Below are 14,521 nucleotides of genomic sequence, written 5' to 3'. Positions count from 1 at the left end.
GTGATAACAGATATTGCAATCATTAAGCCAAGCATAGGCCCCCAATAAACCAGCTACCTATACAATGCGTACCTCACCTATAAGAGCTAGGATAGGATCCAACCCCCTCTGCATCCCTGAACTTGATAAGTGTTTAAGAAAATGGGTGCATGGATAAAAGACAAACACAGAATGAAAAGAGGCCCTGGGGGTGCGGGTAGGCTGCAAAGCAGCTTGCACTTACACAATTGTAAGTATCCTAAAGCACTGAAAGTAGTTTTCCCTGAATTAGAAGTTTTTCTAAATACATTTTTCAGAATTTTAGCTTGAATGAATTGCTGACAGTTTGCCTTATTTTAAAGTTTTTCTTCTACGTTTTTAGGGCCTGTATGCATATGCCTCCAGTCTTGACTGGCTAAGCCAGTTTATACATTCATTGAGGGTTTGTAGCTTATGTGTATAAATGGCATGCAGGTAACTGACTGGTCCTTCTCTTTCTGACTTTTTAAAGTTTTACTGGACCATTTAATTCAGTTCCATCCTTCATTAACAGCTGTTCCTTTTGTAATGATTGTGCAGGGAAACCTGCAGTTTAGTACCATTCCTGTGGGCCCAAATGTTACAATATATGCTGACCCTTGACTTTTAAGCCAAGAAGCAAAAGCCTTTAAAGCTATAGATAGCAACTGATATCGAAATCAGACTCTAGTTTATTTTGCACAGATGTTTTAGAAGTACTCTGAGATGCGTAAACCTTTTGCCTGTTTTCTTAGTATTTTGTTTGTGAATTGTGGTTGTTGACTTACTTGGTGCCACAAACAGAGTTTTGGTTTCTGTAACTCTACGACCTGACAAAAAAACCCCCCAAGAGTCACTGCAGCTGCCAAAATCTCCAACTCTGGATAGTGGTAGACACATTAAGAACCTGAAATAAGTATCATTATTGTGTGTGAGGATAAAACCGAGCATCAAAACAGCTAACCTCTTTCATGGCATTGTCACAGACACAGCTGGAGAGCAGACAAAAATTGAAATGTTGTTCTTTTATCTCTTTTGAGGGATTAAAGGGGGAAAACTACACATGGAAAGCTGCTGGAGCACATGTGGCTTTGGAATGCTGTTTTGTTCCAAGTCTCTGTTTGCTATTCTGTTGTCAGATGACATATAGCTGGAGGTGGTGCACTTTCTAGTCCAACACAATAACAACAACACGTGGGATTCCCACTTATCCATTTGAGATTTATGACCATGCTTTCAGCATAAAGCATACGCTGATACAGTCCAATGTGAAACTCCAGAGTTTGGAGTTTCACATTGAGTAGTTGTGGAAGCATTTTATCTCATTGTTCATATATGTCTTTTTTTTATATATATCTCGTATTCTCTGTATTGTTTAGTTTGCGCCTATCCCCTTACCTGGAGCCCTCAAGCACAATGGTCGCCCTGGAGTGGATGGATGTGGAGCCTCTGATTGGCTGCAAAGTTTCTGACTACATCATCCAGCACAAACGAGTGGAGGATCCCTCAGAGGCAGAGATCTACACAGGTAGAGAAGCTTAAATTGGCTAAAAGCATCTTTTTAATTAAGCTTACTTATTGTTGGTCTTTGGTCCACATATATTCGTAGCAACATATAAAAGTACAAACAGTCACATTCACAAACACAAAAGCTGAGAATAAGAAATTGATATTGATATTGATTCTATAATAAATAAAGTATCTGTTATGCATTGAGTTAGAAACCTAACCTTTATGTTAGGACATCTGAGATGGGATTGGGCTTGCAGGAAAAGCAATTACTCACATCAGGTGATGTACTGCTGGAACACTGATGAGCCATGCTTCAGGTCAAGCTGGAGTGAGAGACTACTTTTTTTTCAAAATGGTGATGAAGCGATGTCGGAAAGGAAGATGAGAGATTTCACTGACAGATACAAGAATAAAGATGTTTAATGAGTTGATTAGAAGACTCAAATAAGAAGAATTAAAGTTACATTTGCGGTGAATGAGTTTAAAGCTTTTGTCTGGATACAGAACAGGCGTGGGAGTTCAGACTGAGGATGGGAGAAAATGACGTAGGGCAATTTATCAGGGACGTAAATGGTACTGACCGCTGCACTGTGGGGATAGGGGAATGGTCATGGCTGTGGGGAGGTGGGGTGAGTCAGGGAAAAGGGCAAGATTTAATAATATTGGAGAAATGAGATGGTCTGGAAGAAGCTGGCTTTAGACATTGGGATGCACGGACAGGCCATCCATCACCCAGGGGAGGAGCTGATGAAGCGTGGGCACCAGAGAAAGAGAGGGCACAGATAGCTAGACAGAGGCATGCTGGCAGAGGTGAAGTACGGAGGGGCAGATGGTGTGGGTGACTCACTTTGCTATGTGCCAGTCACCACTGTAATTCACATTATAACAGAGAACAATACAGATTGAAATCATTGTCTTTGTCTTTTGTCTTTTTAACTTTATTCTGTGTGTTTTTTTCTTTCTGAACTTTCTTTAAAAATAAACCCAAATAGGAGTTTGGTGACAAGCAGTGCACTGACATGCTCTGTATGTTTACTTAATATATATGACACTTCTAATGACCCACCTTTGCCTTTGTATACCAAAACAGTGGATTTAAAATAAATCGGTGGTGTGATCAGGGTTTAACAAAAGTATCCCATCAACTTTTTAGGACTTACATTGAATGTACTATTGGAAAAATGATTAAAAAGCAGCCAGATAAGACTCGTTCTCTTTTTATTACATAAAAAAGCAAATGAATGATATGGAGTCATTTCCAAGCATTCAGTTTGCATTTGGTAGCTTTTCACTAGAACTCTTAATAAAGTCATGTCAATCCAAGTGAAGGAGACCATCATTAGGCTGAAAAAAAAAAACCTGTCAGAGAACTTTAGGGGTAGCCAAATCAACAGCCTAGTAGTACATCCAGTGCGCTGGCTCGCTCTGCAGCGTCACCACAGCAGACAGCTAGTGGATCATTGCATAATTCTTTCCTTGGTTAAGAAAAACATCTTCACAACTCCTCACAACTTTAGCAAAGTCAAGAAAACCCTCAAGAAGACATCAATGTCAAAGTCTACAATCAAGAAATAAAACAAATACAGAGGGTTTACGACAATGTACAAACCGCTGATTACACTCAAAAGCAGAAAGACCGGATTTGACTTTTCTAACCGAGTCTGCCAAGTTCAGGGAGGAAAAAAATATATATTTAAAAAATGTTAAAACAATCTTTGGACATATGAAATCAAGATTAACTTGTTACAAAATGACGGGAAAAGAAAAGTATGGAGAAGAAAAGAAACAGCTCATTAGCCGAAGCATGTCACATTATCTGTCAAACATGATGCAGGCGATGTTATGGCATGGGCATGTATAGCAGACGGTGGAACCAAGCCACTAGTTTTTAATAATGACGTGATTGCTGATAGAAGTAGCAGGATGAATTGCGAAGTGTAGAGAGATATAATCTCTGCTCAGATTCAGCCCCATTCTGCAAAACTGATCAGACGGCGCAAATGGATAGCGTCCCAAAGCGTACTGCTAAAGCAGCCCAAGAGTTTCTCAACGCAAAGTTATGTGATATTCTTCATTGCTCAAGTCAGTCAACTGATCTCAACCCAATAGAGCAAGTTTTGCAGTAGAAAAGCTCTGGAATCCTCTCAAGACAGGAGATGCAGCGTTTGATGATGTCCAGGGGTTCAAGGCTGCGTGCTGTTACTGACTGCAAATGATTCATTTAAAATGATGTTAGGCCAATTACACGTCGAGCCTCTAAAAATGACGGACTGTATAGCTGTACTTCCTAAACAGTTAAAGCAATACGTTTGTCAAATCCCTTGAATTAATGCTAAAATCCAGCACTTCAATCACACCTTGATTAATTTGATTTAAAACCCGCTGTGATGGTGTACAGAGGCAAAATTACAAAATTGGTTTCATTGTGCAAATAGTTATGGACCCAACTGTAAAGGCTGCCTGTTAAAATCAAGAGATCCAGTTCTCTGAGCTCAACAAATAAAGGAGCATATTTTTCAAGAACTGCCGTTTTCTCAAACTTATGTATTTTGAAGTTATTGGACTTAGTGCTAGTTTTTTTTATTTAAGAAGAATTTCAGAAGCATTTGCTGGGAAACAAATTGTGAAACCAAAAGCTGAAATTAAAAAAACGTCTAGCTGAGCACTATACAATGCTCACCTTGTGTATAAAAAACGTAATATGTTTTAAAGCCGAGCCATTCCTCAGTGCTATTTTTTTCTCAGCTCCTCCTGCCTTTCACAGACAAATGCACATAGACAGATTTCCTTATGGCAGCTGCCACTAAGGCCAGCCTTCGTTGGCCAAGCAGCAGTTTGGGGGATAAACCTTTTGCTTCAGGGCATGTTGGTGGTTTTCTGGAAACAAGTGTTTCTGCTTGATTTTCCCCGTTCACATTTTCCGAGACTGTGTGACGATATGAACCACTGAGCTCGTAGTCAAGCTTCTCCAACATCTTAGGGTGGGTACACTCTAGGATTATTCGGCTGAATTACAGTAAAACCATGTTTGACCATTCTAGGGAAAAATCCTGATCCAAAGCTTAAGTCAGGGATGACAGTTGGCACTATAAAGCAGTGTGAGGTGATATTCACTTTTCATGTGTTAAAGAGGGAATATTATGGAAGATGTGACTTTTTGTATTTTTATATTTGAATGTTGAATAAGAGACTAGTTTATTATAAAAGTGCTCTTTGATGCATTTGGCTCTCCCGTGATAAATTACAGGACACCTATGGTGTTCAGAAATGTAAACATAAAACATACAAATAACAGTTGTTTTTCAGTATTACTGGAAACAAAAAGCTAGATAAAACACTAATAACAATGTATGGTAGAGAGGGATGAGTATGACCGCATCCTACTTCATCAGTAGTAATAGCAGTACCTTCATCCAAGAGATGGGGTATAGCCAAAGCCAGCGTTAATGGAACTTGAGGATGCATCTGCATCCATTCAAAGCTGAAACACTGCTACAGGCTGGCATCTGACGTAGAAGAAATATAGACGGCTTCAAACAGACACTCAGCCGTGCTGAGTATGAGTCACACATCCAGAGCACACACAGCCATATGCACACTCATACAGATGGCAGACAGAAAGAGTGTGAAGATGCAGACACTTGGATGCAGTCTTTATTGGATTCACAAAGCCATGTTTCTATGTTATTGCTGTCTAGACGAGGACAGGAGAAAAGACCGTGTCCCTCTATTGTTCAGGTCACTGGAAAGCGGCATGTGCAACCTGCTTTTACATGATTTGTGATATAAATTAAAGCTGCACTCACATATTTATCTGTTAGACATCAGCAGAGTAAGTCATTCACACACCTCAGCTGAAATGTGTGGGGATAACTCTTGGAGAAAAAAAAGAAGAAGAAAAAAGTCAATTCAGTCATCGCTCCAGTCATCGCTAAAGACGAAGACTCGCTTTTATTTTTCAAATGCTTTTTTCCACAAGCTGGGGTTAAATAAGCTGATTTGAATGACGTAATGTGCCACCCTTTTGGCTTAGGTTTTTCATCCTTAACAACTTCCTGCATGAATAGACGCAATCATAAAGTCCTTGAAAATCTTTACAGTGAAAGCTCTCTTCCTCCAAGCTAATATTCATAAATGTTTCTGATGTGACTCCGTCTTGCCTGGTGATGCGTATTGATTCTACACCTCAGTTACCTCATAATTGGGAAAGGGGATCTGTGTTTACTGGAAATTTCTTGTCAAAGTTTGAGTGTGTTCTTTGGAAGTGCCTTATTCAATTATAAACCCTCCATCAGTACGGTTGGTGGCGTAAGAACCAGCCACGTTAGCTCGCTGACTTCTCGTTTCTTATACCACTTCTATGCCTCTCCCTAAATTTTTTTTTCTTAGCCTGCTCTACTTGCACCATATTTGGCCGTGAATCCAGGACAAGACAATATTATTTTTACATATGGTAGGGCTGTTGTACTAACTATTATAAACAAAAAAGGCCTTAAAAATAAAAGCAGGTAACAAAATACAATGCGATGTATGAAGTCTGTCAATAGCATGTCTTCCTGCAACCTTAAAACTTTCATCGGGGCTGAGAAACAGCCAACAACTGAGTTTATTTTCACTTTTTATATATATCATTTGTTGCCATTTGTCTCCGTTCACTCCTTTTGCTCCAAGAAGCATTTATTTTGTAACGTTAGCCATTCTAACCACATCTGTACAAGCTATTAGGAACCAATTTCCTTAGCTTATCCTACTTATCAGTACTTTTTGAAAAAATTTGTCACTTTTTTTAAGGCTTCACCCTGGTCCCTCACAAATCATGAGTAGTAAGGATAGCAGATGAGCCCTTAGTGCATTTATTTTGTTGTTTATGTGGACAACGCTGTGTACTAGCAACCCTAAGGACTTAAATATAATCACGTCCATAGTAGATACCTCTGTGCTATTCTCAAAAGCCTCCAGTTTGCACGTAGTAACACGGGAAATGTTAGTAAAAAGGTTCATTTTAAGCTTGAACTTCACTATTGCTGGAACCCAGAGTTTATATTGCTACGGTAGAAGTTGGGAAACACGTGTGGTTCTAAATAACTTGAGAAGTGACACATTGCTGTAGAAGTAATTTGAAATATTGTATTGTTTTTGCTCTGACTACCTATTCCAGTCAGACTAAACTGGCATGCAAAAGAGAATTCTTATAGTTTTGAGAGATTACTGGGGAATCCCGTCCCCAGAATGTGTATCTGCAGTGTGTCGACAGAGACGCCGCCATGCAAAATGCATCCACAGTGATGCACTGATCAGAGTCAAAAAATACTGTTGTGGAGCATAGGGCTCTGTAGTTAATAAAATTTTCCAGTTATTATTTTCACTTCTGAAGAGTATGAAAATAAAACCTACAAGATAAAAGAAATGACAGTGCAGTACTTCATTTTGCAGTGATGCTCTTGATTTTTCTTGTGTTATAAATCTGCCCCAGCGTTTGTCTTTACAGCAGCACACTTTCACCCTGCCAGACTGGGGTACAAGCCAAGATGGTGGAAAGAGCACCTTTGAATTATCAGTTATTTATATTTCAAGGAAATTGACAGTTAAAGCGTCAATAAATAGAACATCTTTGCAAAGTCACCTCTCAACCAGTGAGCTCTGTTTTCCTTCAGGGGTTTCCAAAGAATTGTGTCACAACTTACAGATACACAACTTATGTTAAAAAACGTCTAGCTTATTTTAAAATATTAGCATGCACGCAAGTGAAGTGAGCAGTTAATAACGACTGGAACAGGGGATTCTACACTAGTGGAATGTGCCTTGTGCACAACATCTGTTACAAAGATAAGAAGGTTTTAATGGGTATATATACAACCTCTAAACATGAACAATGATCCTGATGGGCAGTCAAATTAAAATGGATATCTCTGTGACCTCTGGTGACCACCACAGAAAGCAATTAACTGCTCATATTATCTGTTAGAAACAGAATCAAATTTGAGGGAATCCCTGAACATTAGTGGCACTTTTTGTTTTGGTCAAAACACTATTTCTGTTTTAATCTTCCATCTGAATATGGGGTGATAGCGCCAATAAAATCCGTTAGTATAATATGACTAAGGGTAAACTAATATAGGGAATAGACCTCTTCCCTCTAAGTATTATTTACTCCCCTGATGAGGAATGGATGTGTTTAAATCATTGACTTCAGACTCAGGCTCATGCCTCTAGATGGCACACCAATGCAGAGGCAGTGTTCACAAAGAAGCTAGTTCGGCAGTCAGCACAGCACCAATGGGTCAAACCAGATGTGAAAAATAAGATAATCACAGATCGTAAGAGATTTTGCAAAAAGCATTAAAACACTAGAAAGTCTAGTTTTAATACAACCAAAAGTTGGCTCAGTGATAGAGTGACAGAGAATTAGTATACTGTTTACTCTATACTGAAGGCACATCCATTTTAACTTGTGCCTAAAGTAATGGTAAAGTAATTAAAGTGATACTTTTGTAATATTTGTATTTGGTATTCATAAGAAAGCTAAGGATGGTAAGGAACTGACCTGGTTTCATTTAAGCTATGTGGCACCACAGCCCGAAACTCAGCCTGCTAAACCTTTTTTTTTTTTTTTGCAAAATGATGCAAGACAATGTTTTGAAAGTGTGGGAATAAATAGTGACATACTTGCAATATGATGTTCTTGTTTCTCAGCTATGTTTCTTGTCGATCTCCCTGGGAGTTCTTTTAAAAAAAAGTGAAGCACAAACAATGAAGGGAAAAGCAAAATCTTACTAGTGCCTCTTTTTTGGCTAAACACAGACAGTTTGGTTTCCATCATCACATTTGTACCATTCCTGCATTATCTTCTCAGCTGCTAATTTCAGTGGCTTGTCCTTAAATCACAGTTGTGCTGATGTGACACTTTTTTTGTGAGCGCATTCATCAGCGTAGCACTGTGCTTCCCGCAACCCTCGCACAAATGCACACACACTTGGTGCTAATTAAAAACCTGTGAGTCTGTGTGTTGCGTCACTGCTGTGTGACACCTGATTTTGTGGCATGAAAAAAAAATCTCAGAGGGCATGGCAGACTGGAACAATTACAGGACTGACAGGAACACACACAAAAAAACCCCAGAAAATGTGGAAAGTCTCTCTGAGAGACAGATGCAAAAAAGAGAAGACAATGAGGAAAGAATAAGACAGAACACAAGTTGGAGGAGAGAGAAACCAGACAGCAGCAGGACTGAGGGTTACACAGCAATGATGTCACCTCACGCTGGCACTGTTGGACTCAGAAATGGATTAGCCATTTGATCTTTGCCCTTATTTTAGTTCCAGTTTCCTCCTTCCAGCTTAACCAGCCAGCTTATTGGGATAAATAACATGGAGATGCTCCACGGCTTTGCTTACATCTATTATCACATGTCTCATACTTCTACATACCTATCCTCTTTCCTCATGTCGCCCTTTTTTATGCGATCAGAGCCAGCGGTATCCCCCTCCCCTGTTTATGTAACAGCTCCATCATTGGTTGAGACCAAGAATGCACCCCAATGCGTCGATAAGCCCTCATTCAAAGAGATTGAATTATATGGAGATAAAGGGTGTCCTTGAGCATGGTTGCAGATAACAGATTGGAGTGACACAGCTGACTCTCTTTGTTTTGTTAATTAAAGATGACCTCATCGCTAAAAATGGACGCTGTGCACCTCCTCGTCACGAGCTTCGCCATCAGCAGATTGCAGATTGCAGGCAGGGGGCCAAGGGCTTTCTGCAGTCCCTTTCCCTTTTTGCTTCCTTTCCCATTTTGCCTCTTCACACACATATTGTTAGTCTCTCTGTCTTCGCCACAGGTCTCTCCATCTCTCATTAATTACAACAATCATTCAATGTCCCCAAACTCTCGCTAATGGAAGTGCACTGGAATTATGGAATTATTACTAAGACAAGATAAGGATGCTGCCTCTCAGTTCCTTCCTTTTCATTCATCATTGTTTGTTGCAGCCTGTTTTGTCCCCATTATTTATAATGAGATATTTGTCTGTTTGACACAGTTTGTGCCTGGGCTTGATCTTTGTTGAATTTGGTGGCGGCTAAAAATCAATTTTAAAATGCATTTATGCATTAAATTAGGATTGATTAGTTGTTTTGCAAATTTGGGGCATTGCAGGCACAAAATGGTAGAAATAAATATGCACTCTCAATAGAAACCCATGCTTATCAAGGAAAGACTAGCAGCAAGCCTGCTGAGAATTGCTTGCAGCTATTATAATCACTGACTGGACATTTTGGTTACCATTGTGTTTGTGCTCCCAAATAAAGTCAAGATATAGGCACTGAGTCTGTTTATATTTACATGTAAATTTACAGGTAAACTTACATCATTTACAGTATGCATTATATAAATTTGATATAAAACACTTTATAATCGTGTTATATATTCTTTATACAAAGGCTTGTTTTAAATCAGTGTTGTAATAGTTATATATGCGTTATTTCAATATTAGCACAATGACAGGGAAATGCTGATTTAGGTGGGCAAGTTTTTGTTGGACTGTATGGTGTTATATATAGAAGAGACACAGTAGAAAGCTAACATTCTGAGAAAGAGGAGCATGCATCATGGTTTTGATTCCGATCTGACAACTAAAGAATATTGTTAAAGAGAAAGGCAAGATAACTACTTAAGGGAAGGAAAGCTCAACGACCTGGAACAATAAACAACCACGAAATGTTTAATCTACACACCGAACTTATGCAGATGAAATGGCTGGAAGTAGAGCTGAGAGTGCCATGATGCAAGAGCTGAAAAAAAAGAAAGAAATGGCAACTTATTAAGTCCTTTTAAAGCAAAAAAATTGCAATTAAATGTATCACTGTAGTAGCCAACACATCCCACCCTGAATAGACACCAAAACAATTCCTGTTAGGGTTGTTAATAGCACAAGACTGAGCTACTAAGACAAGTGAAGAACCTGAGCGGGATGAACATCTCAAAAAAAGAAGAACACTGCTATTGGCAGACAAAGATAATGAAACAAAATAAGATACACTAATCGTGGAAAATAAATTGTTAAAGCGATGATACAAATAAATGGAACCCCTGAGGAAGCCAAAGTAGTGATGGTAAATAACTCAGTCTTGGACTTGGATCAATGCCAGTGACATCATGGGATATTTATATCTGGGAAATTGGATGTCAGTGGCTTGTGTGAATATTAGTTGTGATTGTGTAGAGGAGTAAATCAAAATTATTATGTTTACTTTGTTGTTCCCTATTAATTCCACACATTGTGTACGTTTAGCAGTATAGGGACACATACAAAGCAAATACTGATCCAGGTTATGTGCTATAAAAGAAAGTTATAAGAATTATAAATAGATCAGGCCAGTATTATTCAAACACTTACACATGAAACTCACACATTAAGCTTCATTCACAATAGTAAATGTTCCCTCATTTTTTTTTTCATTGCCCATGTTGTCTTTTGAGAATAAAAAGTAAAAAAAGAAAAAAAAAGTCAAAATTCTCATTCATCTCTACTTTTTGTTGAAACTTCATTATAAAAATATTTCCATTTTATGTCACAGAGTAGTAGGCAAAGGACTCACTCGCAGGATTCTGAAGTACGGAGAGAAGGTGAGGGTTTATTCACAACGTGACACCAAGTGAGAATATATACATATATACAGTGAAACGGATAACACGGGGCTCCGGGGGAGTAAAGCGGGGTTCAAAGGGAAGGTCCAAGACGGGGGCACACACACGCCCCTCTTCAGCTCACTCCGAATGTCCACTCCAAAAGCTCACGCTCACTCACACTTGTCCACAGAGATCCAGACGGCAGGGAAGACGGGCAGGGGATCAAGAAGGTCTGTACACAGAGAAAAACAATGTCAGGGGGGAAACTCTAAGAGATCACAAGGAACACTTTCATAGGCTAGGCTACACTGACGCTAGGTAGTGTGACGATCCAGCGAGGAAGCAGTCTCTCTTTCCATCTTAAGTAGTTTGCCAGGATCTGTGTGAATGAGCCACAGGTGTGTGTTCAGGGCGGGTTCAGAGGCGGGGAATCAGGGCCCAGTTCCGCCCTGGTGGAAGAGGCTAAGACAAAAGGTACACACCACGACCTCTCCAGATCTTGAGAACCATGACATTTTATATGTATACTCAGTCAAATCTAACTAAGCGTGAATGTCCAGAAACACAATGCCTGTGCTGGCCACTGTGTTAGCTGACACAAGTGGTTTTAGTTTAATGCCTCGCTACACAAGTCTCCTCACAGTGTTGTACAATAGAACTAGTTGATGCCATGAGTTTACACTATTCTCCTTGTATAGCAGGTAAAGGATGACACTGCAAATCAATTCATCAAACAGTGCAGCACAACAGTAAGATACAACCAAACAGCCTGTCAGTACTGACACCTCTTGTCTTAATTCAGATTCAGCAGGAGGGCCAAAAGGAAAAAGCAAAGCCAAAAGCAATAAAAATGACCAGACGTGGTACAGATGGCCCTACGAGGCCATTAGTCTGTAAGAAAGCAACCCCTTCTGAGCCAATTTCTTGCTATGTAGAAAAGGTAAGGTAAGGTCACTGCCTAACAGATTTTAATTCACAGGTAGTCATAGCCAGTGTCCCATATTATTCTGAAAAGGAAACAAACAAAAATAAAGAAGCTGATAAACATCCAGAGCACCAGATATTGCATATCTATAATAGCTCAAGTCAGATCAAATTTTTTCAACAGTAGGTAGTCAAGGCTTGTGTCCATGAAACAATTTTCAGTTTGCATGCCACTTTGTCATCTAGCTGTAACCTCATTTGACCTTCTCCCTATAAGAGCTGCCTTTAATAGAACTGTATAACTATGGCAAGCAGGATGACAGTGCAATTAAACATTTAAATTAATCCTTAAGGATGATCAAATAATTAATTAATCGGTTTTGTCATTACATCTGCTAAACTTGTTTCTTCATGCTTTCATTCATACCCATATGTTATTTTACATTTAAATATGATATCTTATCTTTGATTAAACGATGGCCTGGGTAAAAACTCAATTATTATTAGCTGAAGGGAAGTTGATTAATTTCAGATAACTGCAAAACTCTGACGTAATGCTCTTTTTACTCTTGCAAATGAATGTGTTATCAAGATGTAAGCATTCCACTGAGTTTGTCCATAGGATTAGTTCCTGCTCAGGAACAATATGTCATCTCAACAGCCAATACTTTCAAGAAATAACTTAAATGAGGAAGAAAAAGTTCAGCGAATAGTGTGTTGTGCAGATTATATTCACTTTGACAAAGCAACACTGTGATTGTAGAAAACATGAATCATATTGAGCAACAATTCCAGTAAAATGAAACGTCACCAGTCTCATTAAAAAAAAAAAAAGAAAAAAGAATTGCATCTGAGATGGTGCAGCTTCCTCAGTGAGGGAAACCAGGACCCGCTCTTGGAGCCAGATCAGGAAGACAAGCTTGCTAACAGCTTTTTTTATCTGTTTAAAAATATTTTTTTAAAAAGGTAGTGTGTTAGGTGGAGTGGTACCAACTAATTATATTTGGGCTCACCTCTACACAAGGGTTCTGGAACCAAACCGCTGAGGGGGGCTGGACTCTATCCTTATCCAGATTTTGCATATAATGAGAGGCACCAGGGAGTTTGTGGGGATACTAACAAGCCCCTGGCTGGCTGAGCGCTGCAGTCATGGAATTTGCACTACAGAGTGAGAGGGTCACCTCTGCATGACTGAGTCACAGAGAGCAAGGCTCTGGATGGCAAGGCGATTCTGGATGAGATCTTGGATAGTGGACTGGAAGAGAGGTCATTTGTAGGAATGGCCTGACCTAAAGCAGAGCACAAGTTTAAATTTTACCAAAGCACCTTAGCCCATTGGTCAGTGATTAGACACAAGGTTGAAGAGATTAGCAGAGCTGACCAACTAGTGGCGAGTTGGATCAGATGGCAGGAAAGACTGCTGGACAGAAATGGTAAACCCTGCAGTTACTGAACAGTTAATTGCATCCCAAGGGAGATGGGGGACATAGCATCTGAGTTGGCCATCTTCAAAGACTCAGTTGCAGAAACACTCATTTAGGAGCTGTGGTCAGAAGGTCATAGCTGCCTGCCATAGAAGGCAACCATCTGTTGGGAAGAAGGCTGGTTGGTCTGGAGGACTCCTGAAGCAGTAGTTAAATACTGGCCAGAAGGAGTGCAGTTATTGTGGTGGCACCCAAATATGGAGGAGACGCTGGAGCAGGTCACACTTAGTTAGTTAGTTAGTTAGTTAGTTAAATTTTATAGTATATGCAGAACAAATTGTAGGACAAAGACAGTTTTTTCTAGTTTTTCTAGTTTTGCCTTTGCACATAGATTCAATGTGTAACAGAGGTGCAGAACTTTAGCTTTAATTCAGTGGGTTTAACAAAACGATTATATTAACTTTTGAAGAATGACTGACATTTTTATACTTAGTATCGCCTTGCAGCAACCTTCAGCTGCTGCTTGTTTGTGCGTCCCTTTCAGTTTTTTATCTCACAAACCATACTGTTCCTTTTGCAGTATGCTTTGGGTCATCATCCATTCACACTGTGAAATGCTGTCTGATCAGTTTTGCCATGTACAATTTAGCATTTATCCTGATAGTTCTATCAGCAGCCACATCATCAATAAACACGAGTGACCCAGTTCCACTGAGAGCCATTCATGGCCACGCCATTACATTCCCTGCACCATGTTTGACAGATAATGCGGTATGATTCAGATCGTGAGTCTTTCTCTCCTTCTTCATACTTTTATCTTCCCATCTGGTGCAAGTTAATCTTGGTTTCATCTGGCCAGAACGTTTTGCAGAACTGTGCAGACCATTTTAGATGTTTTTTGGCAAAGTCGAATCCATGTAACCAGTGGTTTGCACCTTGTTGTAAACCATTTGTATTTCCATTCATAAAGGCTTTGTTGTGTAATTGTATTTCTTAACCATGGAAATAATTCTCTCATCATGCACTTTAGTTGTCTT

The 14,521-nt window shown here is 39.5% G+C and overlaps 1 protein-coding gene across 1 annotated transcript in view; it reads left to right on the top strand.

Annotated features, from left to right (window-relative positions):
- The window catches only part of LOC116331839 (astrotactin-2), a 273,527-nt gene that overhangs the window by 227,426 nt on the left and 31,580 nt on the right, over window positions 1-14,521 (top strand). The window contains exon 19 of the mRNA XM_039615109.1: window positions 1,377-1,525. Within this exon, the coding sequence (XP_039471043.1) occupies window positions 1,377-1,525 (149 nt within the window). The remainder of the gene's footprint in view (window positions 1-1,376; window positions 1,526-14,521) is intronic.

This window comes from Oreochromis aureus, linkage group 7 (assembly GCF_013358895.1).
Source record: "Oreochromis aureus strain Israel breed Guangdong linkage group 7, ZZ_aureus, whole genome shotgun sequence".
NCBI lineage: Eukaryota > Metazoa > Chordata > Actinopteri > Cichliformes > Cichlidae > Oreochromis > Oreochromis aureus.
The sequence above is the reverse complement of the archived record's forward strand: the minus strand, read 5'-3'. Positions and strand labels throughout refer to the sequence as shown.